This window comes from Caretta caretta, chromosome 1 (genome assembly GCF_965140235.1).
Source record: "Caretta caretta isolate rCarCar2 chromosome 1, rCarCar1.hap1, whole genome shotgun sequence".
Classification (NCBI taxonomy): Eukaryota; Metazoa; Chordata; order Testudines; family Cheloniidae; genus Caretta; species Caretta caretta.
In genome coordinates, this window is record NC_134206.1 from 97,808,937 (window position 1) to 97,834,565 (window position 25,629).

Genomic DNA, 25,629 nt, shown 5'->3' on the forward strand with positions numbered 1-25,629 from the left:
AGAAGGACCCAATTTGAACCATGAACCATCTTTTGACTGAGTAGTCTGAGAAGATCTGTGTCTCTCTTTATGAGACGCCAAAGACAAAGGAAAGAACTAGGCCTGTGCTCGTGGTGGGAACCATATTTCTTCCTATTCCTTTCAAATGACTGGGTATAGAATGACTTAGATGCTCTGCTGGTCTCAGTAGATTGAGACGTCTTTGAAGAGTGAGCATGGGAGCTCAGATCTGAGCAACAACTCAAAGGAGCACTCAATTATAATGGCTGTTCAAGTCTGCTAGGCCCTTTTTTCATACAATCACAGAATATCGGGGTTGGAAGGGACCTCAGGAGGTCATCTAGTCCAACCCCCTGCTCAAAGCAGGACCAATCCCCAACTAATTCATCCTAGCCAGGGCTTTGTCAAGCCTGACCTTAAAAATATCTAAGGAAGGAGATTCCACCACCTCCCTAGGGAATGCATTCCAGTGCTTCACCACCCTCCTAGTGAAAAAGTTTTTCCTAATATACAACCTAAACCTCCCTCACTGCAACTTGAGACCATTACCCCTTGTACTGTCATCAGCTACCACTGAGAACAGTCTAGATCCATCCTCTTTGGAACCCCCTTTCAGGTAGCTGAAAGCAACTATCAAATCCCCCCTCATTCTTCTCTTCCGCAGACTAAACAATCCCAGTCCCTCAGCCTCTCCTCATAAGTCATGTGTTCCAGTCCCCTAATCATTTTTGTTGCCCTCCACTGGACTCACTCCAATTTTTCCACATCCTTCTTGTAGTGTGGGGCTCAAAACTGGACACAGTACTCCATATGAGGCCTCACCAATGTCGAATAGAGGGGAACGATCATGTCCCTCGATCTGCTGGCAATGCCCCTACTTATACATCCCAAAATGCCATTGGCCTTCTTGGCAACAAGGGCACACTGTTGACTCATATCCAGCATCTCGTCCACTGTAACCCCTAGGTATTTTTCTCCAGAACTGCTGCCGAGCCATTCGGTCCCTAGTCTGTAGCGATGCATGGGATTCATCCGTCCTAATTGCAGGACTCTGCACTTGTCCTTGTTGAACCTCATCAGATTTCTTTTGGCCCAATCCTCTAATTTGTCTAGGGCCCTCTGTATCCTATCCCTACCTTCCAGTGTATCTACCTCTCCTCTCAGTTTAGTGTCATTTGCAAACTTGCTGAGGGTGCAATCCACACCATCCTCCAGATCATTTATGAAGATATTGAACAAAACTGGCCCCAGGACCGACCCTTGGGGCACTCCACTTGGTACTGGCTGCCAACTAGACATGGAGCCATTGATCACTACCCGTTGAACCCGACAATCTAGCCAGCTTTCTATCCACCTTATAGTCCATTCATCCAGCCCATACTTCTTTAACCCTCCTATTGGAGGGTTGGGCCAAAAGAAATCTGATGAGGTTCAATAAGGATAAGTGCAGGGTCCTGCACTTAGGACGGAAGAACCCAATGCACAGCTACAGACTAGGGACCGAATGGCTAGGCAGCAGTTCTGCGGAAAAGGACCTAGGGGTGACAGTGGACGAGAAGCTGGATATGAGTCAGCAGTGTGCCCTTGTTGCCAAGAAGGCCAATGGCATTTTGGGATGTATAAGTAGGGGCATAGCGAGCAGATCGAGGGACGTGATCGTTCCCCTCTATTCGACATTGGTGAGGCCTCATCTGGAGTACTGTGTCCAGTTTTGGGCCCCACACTTCAAGAAGGATGTGGATAAATTGGAGAGAGTCCAGCGAAGGGCAACAAAAATGATTAGGGGTCTGGAACACATGAGTTATGAGGAGAGGCTGAGGGAGCTGGGATTGTTTAGCCTGCAGAAGAGAAGAATGAGGGGGGATTTGATAGCTGCTTTCAACTACCTGAAAGGGGGTTCCAAAGAGGATGGCTCTAGACTGTTCTCAATGGTAGCAGATGACAGAACGAGGAGTAATGGTCTCAAGTTGCAGTGGGGGAGGTTTAGATTGGATATTAGGAAAAACTTTTTCACTAAGAGGGTGGTGAAACACTGGAATGCGTTACCTAGGGAGGTGGTAGAATCTCCTTCCTTAGAGGTTTTTAAGGTCAGGCTTGACAAAGCCCTGGCTGGGATGATTTAACTGGGATTTGGTCCTGCTTCGAGCAGGGGGTTGGACTAGATGACCTTCTGGGGTCCCTTCCAACCCTTATATTCTATGATTCTATGAACTTGCTGGCAAGAATACTGTGGGAGACAGTGTCAAAAGCTTTGCTAAAGTCAAGGAACAACACGTCCACTGCTTTCCCTTCATCCACAGAGCTAGTTATCTCGTCATAGAAGGCAATTAGATGAGTCAGGCATGACTTGCCCTTGGTGAATCCATGCTGACTGTTCCTGATCACTTTCCTCTCCTCTAAGTGTTTCAGAATTGATTCCTTGAGGACCTGCTCCATGATTTTTCTGGGGACTGAGGTGACGCTGACTGGCCTTTAGTTCCCAGGATCCTCCTCCTTCCCTTTTTTAAAAATGGGCACTACATTAGCCTTTTTCCAGTCTTCTAGGACTTCCCCCGATCGCCATGAGTTTTCAAAGATAATGGCCAATCACATCCGCCCACTCCTTTAGCACTCTCGGATGCAGCGCATCCGGCCCCATGGACTTGTGCTCGTCCAGCTTTTCTAAATAGTCCCGAACCACTTCTTTCTCCACAGCGGGCTGGTCACCTCCTCCCCATGCTGTGCTGCCCAGTGCAGCAGTCTGGGAGCTGACCTTGTTCGTGAAGACAGAGGCAAAAAAAGCATTGAGTACATTAGCTTTTTCCACATCCTCTGTCACTAGGTTGCCTCCCTCATTCAGTAAGGGGCCCACACTTTCCTTGACTTTCTTCTTGTTGCTAACATACCTGAAGAAACCCTTCTTCTTACTCTTAACATCACTTGCTAGCTGCAACTTCAGGTGTGATTTGGCCTTTGTGATTTCACTCCTGCATGCCCATACAATATTTTTATACTCTTCCCTGGTCATTTGTCCAATCTTCCACTTCTTGTAAGCTTCTTTTTTGTGTTCAAGATCAGCAAGGATTTCACTGTTAAGCCAAGCTGGTCGCCTGCCATATTTACTATTCTTTCTACACATTGGGATGGTTTGTCCCTGTAACCACAATAAGGATTCTTTAAAATACAGCCAGCTCTCCTGGACTCCTTTCCCCCTCATGTTATTCTCCCAGGGGATCCTGCCCATCCGTTCCCTGAGGGAGTCAAAGTCTGTTTTTCTGAAGTCCAGGGTCTGTATTCTGCTGCTCTCCTTTCTTCCCTGTGTCAGGATCCTGAACTCGACCATCTCATGGTCACTGCCTCCCAGGTTCCCATCCACTTTAGCTTCCCCTACTAATTCTTTCCGGTTTGAGAGCAGCAGGTCAAGAAGAGCTCCGCCCCTAGTTGGTTCCTCCAGCACTTGCACCAGGAAATTATCCCCTACCCTTTCCAAAAACTTCCTGGATTGTCTGTGCACCGCTGTATTGCTCTCCCAGCAGATATCAGGGTGACTGACGTCTCCCATGAGAATCAGGGCCTGCGATCTAGAACTTCCGCGAGTTGCCGGAAGAAAGCCTCGTCCATCTCATCCCCCTGGTCTGGTGGTCTATAGCAGACTCCCACCACAACATCACCCTTGTTGCTCACACTTCTAAACTTAATCCAGAGACTCTCAGGTTTTTCTGCAGTTTCATACTTGAGCTCTGAGCAGTTATACTGCTCCCTTACATACAGTGCAACTCCCCCACCTTTTCTGCCCTGCCTGTCCTTCCTGAACAGTTTATATCCATCCATGACAGTACTCCAGTCATGGGAGCTTTCCCACCAAGCATCTGTTATTCCAATCACATCAGAATTCCTTGACTGTGCCAGGACTTCCAGGTCTCCCTGCTTGTTTCCCAGGCTTCTTACATTTGTGTATAGGCACTTGAGATAACTTTCTGATCATCCCTCTTTCTCAGTATGAGGCAGGACCCCTGCCCTCTCATGCACTCCTGCTCATGCTTCCTCCTGGTATCCCACTTCCCCACTTACCTCAGGGCTTTGGTCTCCCTCCCCTGGTGAACCTAGTTTAAAGCCCTCCTCACTAGGTTAGCCAGCCTGCTTGCGAAGATGCTCTTCCCTCTCTTCGTTAGGTGGAGCCCGTCTCTGCCTAGCACTCCTCCTCCTTGGAGCACCATCCTGTGATCAAAGAATCCAAAGCCTTCTCTCTGACACCACCTGCGTAGCCATTCGTTGACTTCCACGATTCGATGGTCTCTACCCAGGCCTTTTCCTTCCAGGGGGAGGATGGACGAGAAGACCACTTGCGCCTCAAACTCCTTTATCCTTCTTCCCAGAGCCACGTAGTCCGCAGTGATCCGCTCAAGGTCATTCTTGGCAGTATCATGGGTGCCCACGTGGAGAAGCAGGAAGGGGTAGCAATCTGAGGGCTTGATAAGTCTTGGCAGTCTCTCTGTCACATCGTGAATCCTAGCTCCTGGCAAGCAGCAGACTTCTCGGTTTTCCCGGTTGGGGCAGCAGATAGATGACATCATCCCCATCAGTTGTGAAGAGGTTCTCATCAAACGCTTCATGAGAAATAATCTAAGGCTAGTTTTTCTTGCCTTCCATGTCCTCTTAGAAAAGGAACAGCAGATGGAGCACCTATTGGGGATATGCCCCTCTCTAAGGCAAAAGAGTTACATCTTTCAGCTGCATCACAAGAGGGACAAGTTTTGAAGCCTAAGGACATCACATCAGTCACCTCAGCTAAATGATGGTACTGGGGAAGTCCCTATTTCTAAAAGGTTATCTATTTCTTTATTTATTTTTCAAACTAACAGGCATTAAATTAATACAAAAAATCACACTAACTATACTAGCTACATGAAAATACTAATTATTTCTATATACAAAATGGATTTAAGTGTCACAGTGTGCAAGAGAAGTGGTATGGCTGGGCCACTGGTTCTGTGCTACCAACAAATCTGTCAAAATTGAGAACAGGAGGCTGAAGTTGAGACTTATCCTCTGACGAAGAGATCTGTCTTCCTGTTTTATGTTTGAGATGGCTATTGATAGCTAGATAGGATTGCTGAGGATGAGACTGATATCTCCTCTGAACAAAAGAAAGGACTTGGGTACTAGTGTATTGTGTCTGGTGGCAGAAGCCCAAAAAAAGATAATCTCTTCTTTAAGGCAGGTAGTGATAGCACCACAGACGTTGCAACTGACCTTGCGATGGTCTCATCAGTTTTGTTACCTGACAATCCTTCCTCTTCAAAGGAAAGATCTTCTCTTACCTGCACATCAGAAGAGAATACAGTCTTGAAGAACTACCACACTGGGTCAGACCAATGGTCCATTTAGCCCAGTTTCCTGTCTTCCAACAGTGGCCAGTGTAAGGAATGCTTCAGAGGGAATGAACAGAACAGGCAATCATCAAGTGATCCATCCCGTCATCCACTCCTAGCTTCTGGCAATCAGAGGCTAAGGAATTCCAAAGTATGGGGTTGCATCCCTAACCATCTTGGCTCAGAGCCACTGATGGACCGATTCTCCATGAACTTATTTAATTCTCTTTTGAACCCCGTTATAGTTTTGGCCTTCACAGCATCCAATGGCAATGAGTTCCACAGGTTGCCTGTGTGGTGTCTGAAGAAATACTACCTTTTGTTTGTTTGAAACCTGCTGACTATTAATTTTATTGAGTGATCTGGATTATTATGTTAGTGAAGGAGTAAATAATACTTCCTTATTCACTTTCTCCACAGCAGTCATGATTTTATAGACCTCTATCATCTCCCCTTAGTCAGATGAAAAGTACCAGTCTTTTTAATCTTTCCTCTTACAGAAGCTCTATACCCTTAATCATTTTTGTTGCCCTTCTCTGTACCTTTCCAATTCTAATATATATTTTATGAGATGAGCTGACCAGAACTGCATACAGTATTCTAGATGTACGCATACCATGGATTTATGTAGTGGCATTATGATATTTTCTGTCTTATCATCTATTCCTTTCCTAATAGCTCCTAACATTCTGTTAGCTTTTTTGACTGCCACTGCACACTGAACAGATCTTTTCAGAGAATTATCCACAATGATTCCAAGATCTCTTTCTTGAGTGGTAATAGCTGATTTAGACCAAATCATTTTGTATGCATAGTTGGGATTATGTTTTCTAATGTGCACTACTTTGCATTTATCAACATTGAATTTCATCTGCCACAGGTTACCCAGTCACCCAGTCTTGTGAGATCCCTTTGTAACTCTTCACAGTCTGCTTTGGACTTAACTATCTCAAATAATTTTGTATCATCTGAAAATTTTGTCACCTCACTGTTTACCGCTTTTTCCAGATAATTTATGAATACATGGAACAACACTGTTCCCAGTACAGACCCCTGGGGGACACCACTATTTACCTCTTTCCATTCTGAAAACTGACCATTTATTCCTACCCTTTGTTTTCTGTCTTTTAATCAGTTACTGATCCATGAGAGGACCTTCCACTATCTCTCTCCGGACAAGAGGGAAGTCACAGATCTAGCTACTGCTTCAGAGGCAACTACCATCTAGCACTACTAATAAAATCTTTTTACAATAACAATTTGAAAGAAATGAAGGATAAAAACAAGAAGTCCCGCAGGCACAGAAAAGACTCAAATTTCCAAACCTACTCATATTAAGAAAACTAAAAAAGAATGGCAGTGGTTGGGCCTCCATGGCCTTTTGATAGCCTCCAGAATATTTAAAAACCTCAGACTGAGAACTGTTGAGCAAGTTATACAAATACACATTTTTATAAAAGAATTTTGGAAGGGATATAAACCCTCACACTATGGCATAAGACAACCTCTAACTATTGGAGTTTGGAGGAAACCTTCCCTGGAGGCAGGTGATCCAATAACTACTATCGCAGAGTTTCTCACATATTCTTTTCACATATCTGGACACTGTCAGAAAAGAAGATACTGAACCGGATGGACGCCTGGTCAATTCCAGCATGGCATATCCTATGTTCCTGAGTAGTTAATGACTGCAAATGAAATCCGTAATAAAGAACTACAGAAAAAACAAGCAAAAGCGAGTATACATTCTAGCCACACTGTGGAGAGTAAGAAAGTAATATACATTACCTTATGTCATAAATATAAAGGGAAGGGTAAACCCCTTCAAAATCCCTCCTGGCCAGAGGAAAAATCCTCTCACCTGTAAAGGGTTAAGAAGCTAAAGGTAACCTCGCTGGCACCTGACCAAAATGACCAATGAGGAGACAAGATACTTTCAAAAGCTGGGAGGAGGGAGAGAAACAAAGGGTCTGTGTCTGTCTATATGCTGCTTTTGCCGGGGATAGAACAGGAATGGAGTCTTAGAACTTTAGTAAGTAATCTAACTAGGTATGTGTTAGATTATGATTTCTTTAAATGGCTGAGAAAAGAATTGTGCTGAATAGAATAACTATTTCTGTCTGTGTGTCTTTTTTGTAACTCAAGGTTTTGCCTAGAGGGATTCTCTCTGTTTTGAATCTAATTACCCTGTAAGGTATCTACCATCCTGATTTTACAGGGGTGATTCCTTTACTTCTATTTCTATTAAAAGTCTTCTTGTAAGAAAACTGAATGCTTTTTCATTGTTCTCAGATCCAAGGGTTTGGGTCTGTGGTCACCTATGCAAGTTGGTGAGGATTTTTACCAAACCTTTCCCAGGAAGTGGGGTGGAAGGGTTGGGAGGATTTTTGGGGGAAAGACGTGTCCAAACTGGGTTTCCCAGTAAACCCGGTTAGAGTTTGGTGGTGGCAGTGGATATTCCAAGGACAAAGGATAAAATTAATTTGTACCTTGGGGAAGTTTTAACCTAAGCTGGTAAAAGTAAGCTTAGGAGGTTTTCATGCAGGTCCCCACATCTGTACCCTAGAGTTCAGAGTGGGGGAGGAACCTTGACACCTTAGCATTACATAAAAGTTCAAGGAGAGGAAGAGAACATACATGGAGAATAAGAAAATGGACTGTTTTTTTACTTACCCTCCCATTGCTGACAACAGCCATTTGCCCAGGAAGCAGTTTAAGAACTTCTTGACAGAACATTTGGTGAGTTTGAATTATATCCATTCCTATAGTGTTGTATTTCTTCTCAAAAGTACTGTCATCCATTCCCTAAAGCAGAAGAAATGTGTAATGTGTAAGATTGTGGCCAGATTCAGCAAAAACAAAATACAGTGATAGTCAGCCAGGGTTTTCTTCAGACTGTTTATAACAAAACTCTAAACAAGATAAAAGCAAGAGAGAACTCCTCCAGCCTTAGCTTCAGACCAGTCATATAACCCTGGGAGTGAAGCCCTACATATCTACATTCCTCTGTGTCTCTCCCAAGCAACTAATTTGTACGTCTTTCTCCTTGAGCAACAGCACAACAGAAGAGCCAGGCTGAGCCTGAGTTTAAGCACTTTTTGACCAGGAAGTGCTCAGAACACTGTCACATAAAGAATCACGAATCTTGCAATAAAGTCCACTATTCTGTTTATTTACCCTATCTTGCGCTCTTAATCAGAAAAAATGGATTATGAAGGGGAAAAATAAAATTTCTCAACAACAAAAATGATAGTTACTCACTTGTAACTGCAGTTCTTCGAACTGGACTCTACGTATTCACACTTGTAGGATGAGCTGATCAGGTGCAGTTTAGAGGGTGACATTTTAATTAGCAGTGCCTGATGGAGTGCCATAAAAGGAGGCATAGCACTCCAGCCACCTCAGTTCCTTCTGCATCTCCCTCAGGTCCTGTTTGGAAATCAGGACTCAGAGAAACAGGGGTAAGGTGTGGCTGTATACATATGCAGGGTCTGGATACAGGTGAGTAATATTAATTTCTTCTTTGTGTAGCTTCTGCATATTCCCACTCCTGGGATAGTTTAGCTTTCAGTAATCCCATTACATGGATTCCCAATTAAAAAGTGATTAAAGAACTGGCCTGCCAAATCTAGCACCTGATCTTGACGCCAAATTTAGAGGATTATGTTTAGTAAAAGTATGGATGGAACTCCATGTTGCAGCCTTACATATTTCAATAAGTGGGACAGGTCTTTTAAATGCCATAGGCACTTCTTTGACTTTAGTGGAATTGGACCTTATTCCCTTCTGGGGAAGAGATTATTACTAATTTATAAGACTCATGAATATACACTCTAACACACTTAGAAACTGTGCAGTAACACTTGGCCTTTTTTACTACCCGAATAAGAGACAAAAAGTCTAGGTTGTCTAAACTCTTTAGTTCTGTTCAGACAGCAGGCTAATGTCATTTTGCATCTAGGGTATGCAATTTAGACTGACCTGATGACTATGTGATCTCAGGAAAAGTATAGGTAAATTGACAGACTGACTCATATGAAAGTCAGTAACCATCTTAGGCAAGAATTTTGGGTGAGGTGAGGGCCTAATACTACTTTATCTTCATAAAAACTGTGAATTATGGGTCAGCCATTCATGCTTGTAGTTCAGACTCTTGTTGCTCAAGTAATAGCCATTATGAAAACTGTCTTAATAGACAACTAAAAAAAGAACATTCACTCATTGGCTCAAAAGGCTGTTTTATGAAGTGAAAAAGAACCAAATGAAGGTTTCAAAAAGGTGTACGGACTTTAATTGGAAGATAAAGGTTAAATAATTCTTTAAGAAACTTCTTAACCAAAACTTGAGTAAACAGTGATTTATCAATACCCAAATACAATGCAGATTAGTGTAACCACATACAAGATAACAAAAGATAAGCAGATTTCATATATAGTAAATTACCTAATATGGACTGAACTGGTGCCATATGTGGAACAATATTATTATTATCTGCTCATAATAAAACCCTTTTTCATTTGCTAATATAACATGCATGTGTAGACCCTTTCCTGTTATTAGGTAAAAACCTTTACACATCTACAGAACAAGTCCACTCTGTAGCCATTAAAATTCTATCACCCACATCATGAGGTGGAGTGAACACAAGCCCAGATGAGAAACTTGTCCTTTCTGGGGGGTGTAAGTCTGGAAAAAGGGACACAAGACTCCTCTGAAGAGCTGAAGCACATTGGGAAATAATGGTTACTTAAGTAACTGGTTCTTCAAGATGTAGTTTGTATGGATCTCATTCTAGGTGGCCATAAGCCTCATGTTGGTTTTTTTATAACAGTTTCCATTGGGACCATGTATGTGCCCTGTGTTTTCTCACACTCCTGTACAAAGGCATCAAGGGCAGGACAACAAAGATGTTTCTTCAGTTCCCTCAAAATTTGAAGCCCGTATTGTTGAGCACCACAAAAGAAGGGATGGTGGGTGGGTCATGGGATCCGCACTGACAATAACATCTCAAAGAACCACAGTTCTAATCATAAAAAGGTACTGAAGACCAGACCTCAGCCAAATCACGGAGCTGTTCCTGGGCATGGCAGAAAGGAACTGAGGTGGCCAGAATGCCACATCCATTTATATAGCCTCACATTCAAAATGTCTGCTAATGCTGAGGGGAGATGTGAAGGGGGCATAAGCACTCCAACAGGCACTGCAAGTTGAAGTTCCACTGCCTAAGGAGCATACAATCAATGCATCCCATAAATGGAAATATACAGAGGCCATTTGAAGAACTTCCAAATATATTCTTGAACAGCTTTCCTAATTAATAATATTGAAGTACATAGCTGTTTTTGAAACCAGCATTGTAGTCTGCAGCTGTTACTTGGTGGCTAACATCTACCATACAAGTGACCTCTCACTCTGAATTGCTGACTGTGTTTCAAGTCAGTAATAATATAAGAAAACATTTTAAACACATTAATGTACTTTCCCTGCTTTAAGGTAAACAGACATGGAAAATGATTGCTGGAAGTTAAATAATTGAAGCTCTTTTTAATTGCAGTTGCATCAGTCCATGAAGATCATCACTATCATTGCTAAGGATATGATTTAGTCGCAGAAGTCGCAGATTCCGTGACTTTACCAGATCTCCATGACTTCTTTGGCTTCAGCTGTCAGTGGCTGCAGTCAAGGCCAGGACTGTGCACCCCCCTACCCTGCCCCAGTTGCGGCCAGAGTTGTGCACCCCTGCTACGCAGCTGTGGCTGGAACTGGAGCTGTGTGCCCCCATCCTGCGGCTGGAGGCAGGACTGTGCACTCCAGTCCTGTGACTTTGGCCGGGGCTGGAGCCAGGGTTATATCTCCCCACAACCCATGACAGTGGGGCTTGGGCTGTCAGTTGCCCCCACCATGGAGGTCTAGCTGTCATTCTTCTCCCTCTCCTTCCTCTCTCCCACCCGGCAGTTCTTTTTGGTAAAAGTCACGGACAGGTCACAGACTCCTGTGAATTTTTGTTTATTGTCTGCGACCTGTCTGTGACTTTTACTAAAAATAACCACGAAAAAATCTTAACCTTAATCATTGCTCAATAAATTCAATACTCAATGTTTACAACAGAAGTAAGGTAACTTTTGGATTAAGCTGATAATTCTTTCACATAGGAGTTCCAAATTTAGTGTTTAAAAAGTGCAAATCAAGAAATGGCTTTAAAAAAATCAGTGATGACTAGAGCTATTTGGCTCTCAATGACCTGATAGCCACATTGTTCAGTAAATTGTGTTTTATTATTTTTCATAATAGAAAGATCTTTCAAAATACAAACAACATACCCCAGTAACTGTACTTAAGAACAATTATTTTATGGTTAAAATCACTTTTTTTGACCCATGCTTTATGACACCAGGCAATAGGAAGCTATTCTCAGCTAGAAATGTGCCACCTACCATATAATGAAGTAAAGTATCTATGAAAAGAAAAAAAGTAATGAGCAATAGTTTATATAAATACATCAAGTGACTATTATTTAATAAAATGTTTTTTACTGACCGAAACAAGCAATTTCTTAATTTTAGTTCCTCTAGCAAGGGCTTTTGCTGTCTCCTCCTTAGCTATCTTACTTAGGAAACTTTTTAAGCTGCTGTTTTTCTGTGTTAAAAAGGCGGTCAAAATTGCCCTTGCAATAGCCGTGTTATCTTCCGTTATTTTTGATATTGGATTGTTCACAATCCCAAGCCGCGTATGACTGCTTGTTTTCTGCAGACAAAGAAAAATATATAATTACAATCTCATAATTTAATCTGCTCACACCTGATGTTAACTATTTATCATCTTAGTTGTCTGTGCAGTGAAATATCCTTAGAACAGTGGTTCTCAACCGTTCCAGACTACAGTACCCCTTTCAGGAGTCTGATTTGTCCTGCAAACCCCAAGTTTCACCTCACTTAAAAACTACTTGCTTACAAAATCAGACAAAAATACAAAAAAGTGTCACAGCACTTGCTTATTTCTCATTTTTACCATATAATTATAAAATAAATAGATTGGAATGTAAATATTCTACTTACATTTCAGTGTGATACTTACCATATAATAATATACACAGCAATATAAACAATTCATTGTCTATATGAAATTTTAGTTTGTACTCACTTCGCTAATTCTTTTTATGTAGCCTGTTGAAAAACTAGGCAAATATCTAGATGAGCTGACATACCCCCTGGAAGACCTCTGTGTACCCCAAGCAGTACACCTACCAGTGGTTGAGAACCACTGCCTTAGAGTGTTTATTTTTGGCTATTAGTTTTAATGAAAAATATATGTGTGACTGCTAAACTTAGACTTTCAGTTAGCAATAGAAAAGGCAGCGAGTAGGCAGATATTTACCCTGGAACAAACATTTTAAATACAAGATATTCTTCATGGAATGACTACTTTTGGCTACTCTGACAGTTCAGTAGGGAGGACATTTTAATTAGTGTTAATTATATGCCATATTTCACTTGCATAACTTTCAAAAATGGCTCAATGGATTTTCTCAAATTTCTCTGGAAGATTTAACTTCAGCAGAGAATAAACTGGAAAAATTTCACTTAATTATCCCCTGAATTTTGATAATAAATCAGAAAGAAAATCTTAAATACTTATTAAAGACAGTGATGACACACAAGGCTATGGAGGAAGAGACTGATAAGAAATTATTCTTTAGATAGGAGTGAGTAAGTACAGGCTGATCAGGTGACTTTCTTGTCCTCTAAAATCAAGGAGAAGCAAATGAAATGTATTGCAGTAAAGGATTAAATCAGTGGCATTCAAATTGTGGCCTCTGAGGCTCTAAATTGTAGCCCTTGACTGTGTTAAAAAGAAAATCTGTATTTGATTATTAATTATAAATGTGTATCCTGAACTGTACCCTGTGATTTCAAAAAGGAAATGCCCAAGTGGCCATACTCCAGCTAGGATAGGAGGAGAGCAACACATTCTGGCCACTCTCACTCCCTACCTCTGATGCCCCTTATGCCAGGGACTGTGAGGAGTGAGGTGTAGCAGCTGCTTATGCCAGCTCCACATCCTCTCAGGCAGCGGTGGGCAACCCGCGGCCCATCAGGATAATCTGCTGGCAGGCCGCAGGACAGTTTGTTTACATTGACCGTCCACAGGCACGGCCATCGGCTGCTCCCAATGGCTGTGGTTTGCCATTCCTGGCCAATGGAAGCTGCGGGAAGCTGCGCAGGCTGGCCGCCGCTTCCCACAGCTCCCATTTGCCGGGAGCGGCGAACTGTGGCCCCCTGGGAGCTGTGAGCAGCCGTGCCTGTGGACGGTCAATGTAAACAAATTGCCTCGCAGCCCGCCAGCAGATTACCCACAGGCTGCCCACCATTGCTCTAAAGGACTCCACTTGGTGATGGTTTCCACTCCCCTTGTGCTTTCCTGAATGGAGTCAAAGGATTGGAACAGGGCAGAGAATCTTCCCCAAAGTACTGATGCAGTTCCTTGACCTTTTGAAACAATATGTTTGGCCATCAGGCTGAAAATTTTGAACACCACTAGACTGAATGATTCATACAGAAAAGGGGATTTATCCAGATCAATCCCTCTCCTAGTCAACTACAGCATCTCCCATGTGGAATTTTTTGTTAGTTAGTTTGGTATTTTTAATAGTATTTCATGTATTTGAGTTGTGGGATTGTAGCCAGACAGCCAGCCCCCCCCACCCCCCCTCAGACCAGCATTGCTGGAAACACAGGAGGAAGCCAAAACAGGGCACTTAACATATATTCCAGCACAGCCTTTGAAGCTGTGAAAAGCACAGGTGTGCTGCTACAATGTGCCTCTGGGAACAGATACAAGGATTAAGCTCACAGCAGGCAGAGGCCCTGTGACAGACATGGCTCTTAGCCCCTACTAAATAGCGTGATGCACACACACCAACATCCTAGGTGGGAAAATATTTACCCTGATAAAAGAAAATGTCCAGTGGTCGACACTTATTGTTTCTCTCCCTTGCAAGTGTAAACTACTCTTGCGAGAGCTGGCGTCGCCCAGACAGACCAGCCCCAATTTGGCATAAGAAAGGAGAAAGAGAATAAAAGGAGTACAGAGGTATAAGTAGGGGACCTACAGCACCATGATTTTTGAGTGCTTTTCACTATCTATCTGCTGGTCAGATAAGTGACAGCCTCCCAAGGCTTCTGCAGCTAAGAGGGTCCCTACGCCTTGTCCCTTATTCGTCTTTCCGCGGAATTGAGTGACCGATCCTGGCTTGGCACCGCTGGAATCGAGAGATGCAAGGAGGGTAAGAAGCACCCACACCTGATCTCCTATCTTTAGTGTACACATATTTTGAAATAGAGCTCTATACTTTGTTTTCTTTCTTTGGGATTGTGGCTTCAGTTTTGTAACTTGTTTGTGTGTGTAACATCTCTACATTTAAATAAGTAGGCACTAGCAATTTTGTAACCACATGATTAGAATCTAGCTTAATAAATTTTGGTAACCATTTGTGCATAAGCCTGACTTGTTTTCTCTGGTTTACTGTAAAGCAGCCAACACAATTAAAGAATCTCAGCCGTTTTGGCTCTAAAGCCTGGCCATTAGGTGAGAGCACTAAGAGCCTAGCGTTGAGTTGTGCCGCCTCTACGGGGCAAACTCTTGGGGCACCTGTCAGTCAATCCTGGCTGCCCGCTGCGAAGGAGCTCTGAGCTCTAGCAGTTAAAGTCACGGGTGTGGAGAGGCTCTTAGTGCTGCCATTGGGGCACCTGTCAGTCAGTATTGACTGCCCGCTGCGAAGGAGCTCTGAGCTCTAGCAGTTAAAGTCACGGGTGGTTAGGACCTTGGGGCATCCGTCAGCCTAGCCCGGGCTGCCCGCCGCGAAGGGACAGTGCGTCCTAGCGGTTAAAGTCACGGATGGTATAAACGGGCATAGCTGCCACCTCACCAAACATCCTTGGCCGTCGGCTAACAGGGATGCAGGCTATATAGAACATGGAGCATCAATTGTTTTAAGTTACTCTCTCTTTTTTTTTTCTCCTGTTCTAGGATTTCTGCCTCTTTGAGGTTTTTTTTTTTTTCCTTCTGGTGCCAGGAAACTGATAGACAGTTCTGACACCTTTCCCTCTTTCTCCATGGTAAATACCAATACAAGAAAAGCTCTATTTTCCCTCCTGGAGCTTACATGTGCACTAGATACTGGACTCGTTAATGATTACTAAATTTACTTCTATTAATTTCATTTTTTTCTTTATATCTTTTGCCATTCTCTTTCATTGGATACTTATTTCCCTACTCACAGCATTCGTTTTTTCTCACCGACACCTAACACATGTCAAATTTTAATGTTAAGGACATGTTATTGTTTGTGAAAGGTGCTAGAATAAGAACCCTGAAGATTAAAGTCTACAAAACAGACACAGCCTAGACACAGATAGTTAGCTTCTTAATGCTGCCACACCAATGTTTCAACCCTGACTGACAGTAACTACCTTTAGCAGAGCTCAAGTAACTCATTCTGCATGCTCATTCAATCCTTGCCTTCTTCTCTGTGATTACCAATAATGGAATCAATTAGTGAAAACTGCTGTTAGTCTTTAATCCATGAAGAAGTTACCAAGTCATTTCACGTAGGCCAGTCACCCTCTGGATGGCAATGACTCTTGCTGATTACTAACACTGACTATATTTGAAACTAGCAACCTACATTTGAAACAGTCTGTATTCCAGTTCTTCAGTCCATCTAATTACTTCTCTGGGTAGCTATTCAACCAGGAATATGGGGAAATGAGAAGTAATAGAGGTAGTCCTGACATCTTTACTGTATGCTATAATTTCTCCACTGATAATTAGGTGTGGCTATGTCTACACTATGAGCTAGGGGTGTGATTCCCAGCTCATACACACATATTCTCACTATCAGAGTATAAATAGGGGTGTAACCACAGTAGCATGGCCAGCAGCAGCAGAAGCACAGATCAGCTGTGCCGAGCACAAATCTGCCCAAATTCCATGGGAACGTTTATGGCATGGCTTAGCCATGCTGCCGCTTTCAGAGCTACAGTATTATTATTATACGCTAGCTCTTATTGAGGTAGCATGAGTATATGTATGCAAGCTTGAATCACTGCTCTAGCTCATAGCGCAGCCATAGCCTTTGATTCCAAATTTTAGAGGTAAAGAATTAAAATTTGTGTTACAGTTTACTTCACAAGTAAAACATTTTGTCCCCGCTTCTAAACAATCCAAAAAGAGTTTGGAAAACGGACAGAGATCATCATTTAAGAAACTTCCAAAGGAGATGGATTGAATAATTCTCTCTTCTATATGACCCAGAAAGTCTCTTTTGCTATTGATGTTCTTATGGCATTTACTTGCAGTCCTTTAAATCCTGTTGGAAATACCACAGAACTAACAGAAATAAGCAATCTCAAATGCAGAAGACCCTTCACATTTCCATGAAACTAATTATTAGTCTATTAAAACGTTATATTATTTTACTAAGTCTGCCAATAAGTATTCTAAATCTTTGTTTCTTAAATTAGATTACTTTCATATCTGCTATAATTTAATAAACAGAGTTGTGGACAGTATTCATATTCTCCATAATCGCAGATACTAAAAACATTATTTTCCAATAGGAATTGTTAGAAACTCACCAGGTGTCTCAAAGCTTGAGAAAGCAGATGTCTCCCCGATGGCTTGTCAAAATCAGCAATAATCCAAATGGTAACTGCATATATTACATCTTCATCTGAAAATAACAAATAACCCAGTAAAATAATTTTATTCTAAGAAGTTTAAGTAGATGACAATATTTCCAAATAACAAAATCAAGGAAAGGCTCTCATCAATGTAACATAATCAGATGATAAACATCAATATTTATTTAATAAAGTTATTCTGTCTTGTGATGTACTGCTACACATTACTTCTTATCTAAATCACCACTGGTCGTGGTCTCTGCTCCTGCATGTTAGTGAGGTGGGAACTTATTTAAAATTCTAAATAGTATATTGTCTAGTGTTTCAATCATCCATTCCTTTCAAACTGAAGGTAAAAATATTCCAATATGCAAGAAAAAATATTCACTTATGTTCAAAATAATATTTAAATTGCAGTGCCAAAAAAATCCAAAGACAACAAAAAACCAAAAACCATCCAACAGCTACAGAAGCCAACCCTTTTACTCAGAGAGCAAGCACACAGATGAGTGCTAATCAATCAAAACATATTCTTCAGGAAACTTCAAGTAAGTCACTTCCTCTTCTCCAAAGACAGAGTTATAATAAATGTAGAGACTAAGCAGGGTAAACAGAGAAAAAAAAATAACAAATTGTGATCTTTAAAACAGGCAAAAGGAATTGAAAAAGTCAACATGGCATGAGTAGCAGCAATATACAAGTTAAGGGCTGGAGTACCTCCAGTAAATTTTAATATTAATAGATATTATAGAGAGGCTACTGCTTCTCCACAGATAATGTTCCAGATAAGTTTCTGTTTTAAACTGAAATTCGCACCCTCCCTAAAATCCTCAAGTGAAGTCATATCAGCCTGAAAATCAGAGTTTGTGGAGAAAATCTGAAGTAATTTGAATAAGGAGTTCCCGAAACAAAGCACCCTAAATATTAAGCTGTTTTTGTAGGTGCAAAAGCCTTTTAATACTTTTTGCCTACATCTATAGGGGGAAAAAACGGGGCATTAGACATGTGAATAACATGTGGTCAGATTCTTCTTTGGGAGTAATATTAAAGACAGATTTGCAAAATTAAGTAACAAAGCACTCTGTTACTTTTTTGGTTTCAAGTAATCAGATTATGTCTCCTGATTACTTTTTGCTTTAAAATAATCTAATACAATTAGGCCATTTTTTTAACAACTTTGATAGTGACTTCAAACGCATCATCAAACAAGCTTACTATCCCAAGAGATTTTGGATGTTGCATAAAAAACAAAAATCAGGGCTCACACAGATCCTTCTTAAACCAATCTTTCTATATATATTCACCTCAACCAACACTAACATTTCTTTATTATTCTGAATTTACTCATAACTACTGACTTGTATGCATTACTGCCATAATTGCAGGCAAACAGTATTACATAGTTAAAAGGTTGTACAAAATAAATTTACCTTTTTTTGTTAAATACTTCATGTTCTCTGAAATTACAGCACTCTTATCTTGTGAGTCCAAAAAGGAGAAAGTGGAGAAGTCTTCCACACCAACAGGAACTGCAAAGTTAAAAATATTATTTGTTACAATTAGGAGTTGAAAAAACTTGATAACAAACCAGCCAAGAAAAGTATTTACCTGACGTGGATATGAAATTTATGTATCTTCTCTTAGTGCCAAGAATAGTGGGATTTATACGGGAAACTACATTATGCTGATCCATGAGGAAATCTACCGCATCCATATGATCATTTAGCAAGCCCTGTAATAGCAAAAATAAATCCCACTTTTCATTAATTCCCATTTAATTTAACAATTTTAAGATAAACACAAGATGAGTATTTATCTATAAAATAAAATAAAATAAAATAAAATAAAATTCAGGATTGTCTCTCTGAGTGTCACTCTGAAGCCTAGAATGTCTGTGGGATTAGTGTGAAGAGATAGAAACAGGTACAAGCATGGCTTAGAGTTCATTTTGTTCAGAAGATCACCAGATTCAATCATGAGTGGGATTTGCGGGCTGTTACTGTCCAATTTTTAAGTTCTCAAGCCATTTTGACGTTATGAATTACATCCATGTGACAGCAAGGCATGTATCTATCAGAACAATTTACCAAGGGTCATGGTGGATACTCCATCACTGACAAATTTTAAATTAAGAGTGGATGTTTTTCTAAAAAAATATGCTCTAGGAAAGTTCTAGGTCCTGTATTATACAGGAGGTCAGATTAGATGATCACAATGGTCCCCCCTGGCCTTGAAATCTATGAACCTACACCATGCCAAGAGTCCAATACCATTGTAACATGAGAGGTAACTCAACCAAGCACCACCCTTACTCTACAGCTAATTTGCATGCAACAGCTTCATTGGTTGTATGAGGGAGGCTGCACAGATGGTGGATTACTTGGCCCAACTGCACAGTTCTTCAAAACTACCCATACAACACAACTAGCATACAACAAATGAAGGTTATTTACTTGTAACCAGAGTATTTTGAGATGACTCTGCATGTTCGCTCTTATAGGTACTGCACTGCCTGGTGGTGCCTAATGGTAGAACCTTCTCCAAGTCTTGCCTGCTGGAGCCCATGTGCAATCCCTCATACCCCTATCTTCTCCAAATGTTCTGAGGATGAGGCCATATAGTGTGGCGCTGTGCCTTCTATTGCCTCAACCCAGAATACCATAATAGAACTCTGAAAAACAGGAGAAGGTGGGTGGGAAGTGTGAATATGCAGAATCATCTTGAAAAACTCCTGTTACTAGTAACCAACCTTCATTTCCTCTTCACATGGTTCTGCATATTCCCACTTACGGATAGTTTAACAACCAGTGCTGGGAGATGGGAACACAATCCTAATTAAATAATGATTGAAGCACTGCTCTGCCACATTTGACATCTGCTCTAGTAGCTAGATCCACCGCATAATGTTTAGTGAATGTGATCAGTGACTTCCAAGTAGCAGCCCTGGAAACTTCCCTAATAGGAACATGTTTAAGACAAGCAAAAGATGCTGGTACAGCCCTAGTAGAATGAAACCATAAAACCAGCAGCTCACGAGTTTCAGCTTACTCATTACACTGCACAATGCATTGTTTAACCCCAGGGGTGGGGAACGTACGGCTCATGGGCTGGATCTGGCCAGTTGCTTAATTTCATCCAGTCCGCGGTAAGTATTGGCAACCCCATCCCCTCCACAGGGCTGGAGCTGTAAGCACTGGCTCACCCCACCACGGGCGGGAAGTCCTGAGCCTCCGTGCCCTCCACCCGTGGGGCTGGAGCCACGAGCGCCAGCTCGCCCCACTGTGGAGAAAGCCCCAAGCCTCCGCCCCCCCAAACCCGCCAGGCAGGTGAGTTGAACATTTTATATTTCTCTCTCTAAAAAAAATAATAAATTAAGTTGCTTTTTACTTGTGTTTGGACCCCAATTAATTTTTCCTGTGGGTCAATGGCCCAAGATAGAAAATAGACTCCCCACTCCTGGTTTAACCCATATTGAAATACTCTGCGTAGGCACATTGTGACCCATATGATTCTTAGCATACGAAACAATCAGTCGATGACTTCCTAAAACTCTTAGTTCTATCTAAGAGTGGCTGGTCTACACTATCACGGTAAGTTGACCTAAGTTATGCTACTTCAGTTACGTGAATAACTTCACTGAAGTCGACTTTGCTTATGTCAACTTACCGCGGTGTCTACACTGTGCTGTGTCGACGGGAGATGCTCTCCCGCCAACTTATCTTACTCCTCTCAGGGAGCTGGAGTACTGGAGTCAATGGGGGAGTGCTCTGCCATCGATTTAGCAAGTCTTCACCAGACCAGCTAAACTGACACTGCTGCATTGATCGCAGCAGTGCGGATCTAAGTGTAGACATGGCCTAAGTAGTATGCAAGAGCCCACTCTCTGTCTAACGTACGTAAGGCAGACTCTCCTTTATTAGCATGAGGTTTCAGAAATAAAACTGGTAAATTAGTTGTGCAGACACTATTTTTGGTAAAAACTTGGGATCAGGCCTAAAACCACCTTATCTTTGAGAAAATTCATAAACAGCAAGTCAGCCACCAGGGCTTGCAATTCACTCACCTTCTGGCTGATGTAATAGTGCTAATAAATAGCCTTTTACAATTAACCAGAACATTCTGTACCAACAAAAAACCAGTGCTCAAGACTAGTCAAAGTCCGATAGCCCAAGCCATCAGATGAAGCGACTTCAGATATAACTGCAGAATCCTGCCTTGCTGCTGTGACAAAATGTCTGGAGACAGAGGAGGATACCTGTTTCATCTGTCTGACAGATGGAGCTGGTCCGTGTACCCACTGTTGTCTTTGCCAAGGTGAGGCAATCAATATAATTTTTGCTCTGTCCCGACGAATTTTCTTCACCACTTTCTAAATCAATGGAAAAAAGTGTGTGAGGGGGAAACATACAGTAGGTCCTCTCCTCAATGAAGAAAGCAAGCATCCAAAAGGGACTGATGGTCCCTCCCTGTTCTTGATGAGATGAGGGGATACCTTTTGTTTCTTTCTGTCACAAAACAGATCTACATCAGGCTGACCTTAATGGGAAAAGATGTCTTGAACTACTTGATCCTTCAGGGACCACTTGTAAATCAGAGAAATGTTCCTAATGAGATGATTCACAAGCACACTGCTTTCCCCTGCCAAATGCAGGTCCACCTGATAGATCCTGTGAAGACTGTAGCAATCCCATAACCTGACCGCTTTGGCACATAACTGGAATGAAGGACCTCCCCTTTGTTTGTTTAAAGAACACACAATGTTGTTATGTGTTGTCTATTATCACCTGAACCACCCTTCCCTGTGAGGAAGGAACTGTCTGAGAGCCAAACAAATGGCTCTTAATTCCAGCACACTGATCTGCACACACTTTTCTTGAAAAGCCCAATGACCTTGGGTTGTAAATTGTGCTGAACAGGCTCCTCATCCAGTGTTATCGTTATCGATGGTGAAGGAAGATTAAACAAAACACCCCTGAGAACACTTGGCCTGTTTGTCCATCACCTCAGCCAATCTAGAATGCCCTAAGGCATGGTGACAAATATTATAAAAACTATCTCAGCAGGGTGTGTAAACTCAAAACATCCAATGCTGCATTGGACACATTCTGAGATGGGCAAAGGGGATTACGTAAATGGTAGCTGCCATCAATCTCATAAGACCAAAGCTCAAATTTGCTAAATAACTTAGAATCATAGAAGATTAGAGTTGGAAGAGACCTCAGGAGGTCATCTGGTCCACCCCCTGCTCAAAATGTGTTCTGTTTTTAAAAACCTCTCTTCTGAAAGAAAACTCCCCACATTGCTGAGTCCAGTATAGAACCTATAAAGGCAATTCTCTGAGTTAGGCAGAGATTTGACTATTTGAAGTTGAGAAGCAGACCCAGATCTGAAAAGACGGAGATTGTAACCACAATGTGGAGTGACAGAACCTTGCGAATAGCAGCTTTCAGCAGCCAATCATCCAAATGCAGGTAAACAAAGATCCCGTTTTGTCAGATGTGCTGCTACCACAGCAACACACCTTAAAAAAAACCTAAAGCTGTGGATCTAGTTATCTTTGATGTTCCCTAAAGCTCTAATTACTGAAAAGACATCCCTTTCAAAGGGTGACATTCTACTTCAATCTTCCTGTCCGCTGCCAAGGAAGACAAATGGAGCCAACATGCCCCCTCAAGGAGACTGTGGATGCCAAAGATCTGTCAGAAGAGTCTGCAGCATCAAATGATGCCCTGAGGTCATGCTTTGCCACATACTGTCCTTCAGTCAGAAGAGCCTTAGCCAGTCTTCTTTTGTCCTCTCAATTCTTGCTTGAAACATGGCATTTTCCCCCCAAGATGCAAATGGTACCAGGACATCACAGCCTGTTAATTAGGAAGAGAAGAGGACAAGAACACTTTTCTCCCAAGTACATCTGTTTTCCTGCCCTCTCTATCTGCAGGGATAGAATGATCTTGGCCATACCTAAACCTGTTACTGGCAACAGCTAACACCAGCGAATTTGATACAGGATGGGTGTGGAAATAAGAGAAACCTTCCAGTGCCTTGCTGTGGTTCCATCATGGAACACCCAAGATACAGCTGATATTTCCTCACCCATACCTGATACAGCTTGTCCACTTTCTTAGAAACAGGCTGTTAGGAATCCAGAGTTGACCAAATAACTTTAATGGGCTGCAATAGACCATCCAAAATAGGAAGTGACCTATTCACGGAAGTAGCTCCAAAATTGTCAAATACCTGATGGGAGGTTTCCTCCACAGCTCCTGAAGGTAAGTTCAATGTGGCTATCTTGTGATCCACAAGGTCAGGGAACTGCAAAGCATCCTCAGAAGGGGAGGATGCTGAAGCCACCCTCACATGCTTATCCGGCAACTCTAGGTATTGTGCACACCCCCCACACAATTGCCAGAAAATTTTCCCTCAATGGTATCCATCAGGACGGCTCAAGCACCCTCTATTGCCGTGCACCACTAGCACTAGTATAAAGCGCCCAGCTGACCCAGTGCCCCCTCAGTTCCTTCTTTCCAGAAACTCCAATGTAAAGGGGTAAGAGGGTGGGTCATGGAATGGACATATGCAACACATCTTGAAGAACAAGTTATGAAAGATTAGTAACCTTTTTCTTCTTTGAGCGGTTGCACATGTGTATTCCGCTCTTGGTGACACTCAAGCAGTGATGTAGGCAGGGGGATCAGATTCACATATACACAGACCGTACCACAGCTTGACCAAATTTGGCATCATTCCTAGAGTAATGGGTGATGACACAATGGGAGGAGAAAGTGTGCACTGATGACAAGGTTGCTGCTTTACAAATGTCCTGGATAGAGATCTGTGCTAAGAATGCCAGTAAGGATGTTTGTGATCTTGTGGAATGAGCAGTCAGGTACTTGGCGGTGAAATACCTGCCTGATCGTAACAAGTGTGGATACACAGTTATCCAGAATGAAATTCTGTGTGAAGAGATTGGAGACCTCTCATTTTGTCCGCTACAGTCATAAACAGTTAGGTGGACTTCCTTTTCTATGTAGAATGCTATAGCCCATCTAACATCCAATGAGTGTGGTCATTATTCATTCTTATTTACATAAGGCTTTGGGTAAAAGACAAGTAGATAAATTGCTTGATTTCTATGAAATTGCTAAACTACCTTTGGGAGGAAACTTAGTTGAGGATGTAAATACACCTTATTTTTAAAGAAGACTGTGTACAATGGCTCTGATGTGAAGGCACGCAGTTCAGAAACTCTTCTGGCAGACGTGATGGTAATTAAGACTACCACCTTCCAGGAGAGAAATAGGAAGGAGAACGTTGCTAAAGACTCACGTGGTGGACTCATAAGTTTTGACACGACCAAGTTCAAGTCCCAAGGGGGCACAGGCTTCCTTACTTGAGGGTATAACTTTTCTAGGACTTTGAGGAATCTGACTGCAATGTCATTTGAAAAAAACAGAATTGTTAACCACCCGAGGATGGAAAGCTGATATTGTTGCCAGATGAACCTTGACAGAAGAAATTGCTAAACCTTGCAGTTTCGGGTGCAACGAAGAGTCAAGTATATTTTGGACGGATGACTGCAACAGCAAGATTACAGTTTGGGAAGCCCAGACTGAGAACCGCTTCATTTTTCACAGGTAGACGGGTCTGGTGGAGGACTTTCAACTATTAAGTCAGACCTGGCGAACTTGATCCAAACAAGCCTGTTCTCTGGAATTCAGTCATAGAACTTCCAGGCAGTTAAACGAAGGTAACTCAGGTTTTGGTGGAGCAGCTGACAGTGGTCCTGAGAGATCAGATCTGGGTAAAATGGGAGTGAGATTAGAGTCGCTACTGAGAGGCCTAACAGAGTAGAGAACCAGTGTTGGCCGGGCCATGCTGGAGATACCCATATAAGACAAGCATGGTTTCACTTGATCTTTAGTAGCACTTTATGTAGGAGTGGGATTAGGGGGAAAGCATAATAAAGCTGTCGCATTCAGGGTACCAGGATGACGTCCATGATGGAACCCGGACTGCAGCCTGGAAGAGAGCAGAATTGGTGACATGAAGAGACACTTCCATCAGAGACCAAAGCCCTGAATTCTGAGGAGCCCCAAGTGAGCTACCTACCCTAGCACTGATGCGTCTGACACCAAACTCACTGACAGTTGAAGGCAGATAAAGGGAATGCCCACACAAACATTGAGAGACTGCAACCACCAGATCAGAGAGATGAGAACCTGTAAAGGTACTGTGAGTACAGTGTCCAAACAGAGATGGCTTGGCAACTACACTGAGGTCAGCCATGTCTGGAGAGGTCTAAGGTTCAGTCTTATGGATTGTACCACATACATGCATTAGGCCATGTGGCTTAGGAGCCTCACATAGTTTTGGGCTGTGGTGAATGGATGATCTTTGTGGTGTGTCACCAGGGATTGGACTGATTGGAATCGTAACTCCGGGAGGAACGCCCAGGCCTGGATAGAGTTCATAACCACCCTAATAAATTCTATCCTCTGTATCTGACAGAAGGTAGACTTGTCTGTATTGATCAAAAGGCCTAGGGCATTGAACAGGGGCAGGAAAATTTTTTGGCCTGAGGGTCACATCAGGTTTCC

At 42.3% G+C, this 25,629-nt stretch overlaps 1 protein-coding gene across 1 annotated transcript in view; it reads right to left on the bottom strand.

Annotated features, from left to right (window-relative positions):
- Positions 1 to 25,629, bottom strand: part of UGGT2 (UDP-glucose glycoprotein glucosyltransferase 2) — a 287,095-nt gene that overhangs the window by 119,577 nt on the left and 141,889 nt on the right. Inside the window, exons 18-22 of the mRNA XM_048853522.2 lie at positions 18,641 to 18,764; positions 18,463 to 18,561; positions 16,988 to 17,082; positions 11,889 to 12,095; positions 8,025 to 8,156 (exon numbers count right to left, since the gene is read on the bottom strand). Of these exons, the coding sequence (XP_048709479.2) occupies positions 8,025 to 8,156; positions 11,889 to 12,095; positions 16,988 to 17,082; positions 18,463 to 18,561; positions 18,641 to 18,764 (657 nt within the window). The remainder of the gene's footprint in view (positions 1 to 8,024; positions 8,157 to 11,888; positions 12,096 to 16,987; positions 17,083 to 18,462; positions 18,562 to 18,640; positions 18,765 to 25,629) is intronic.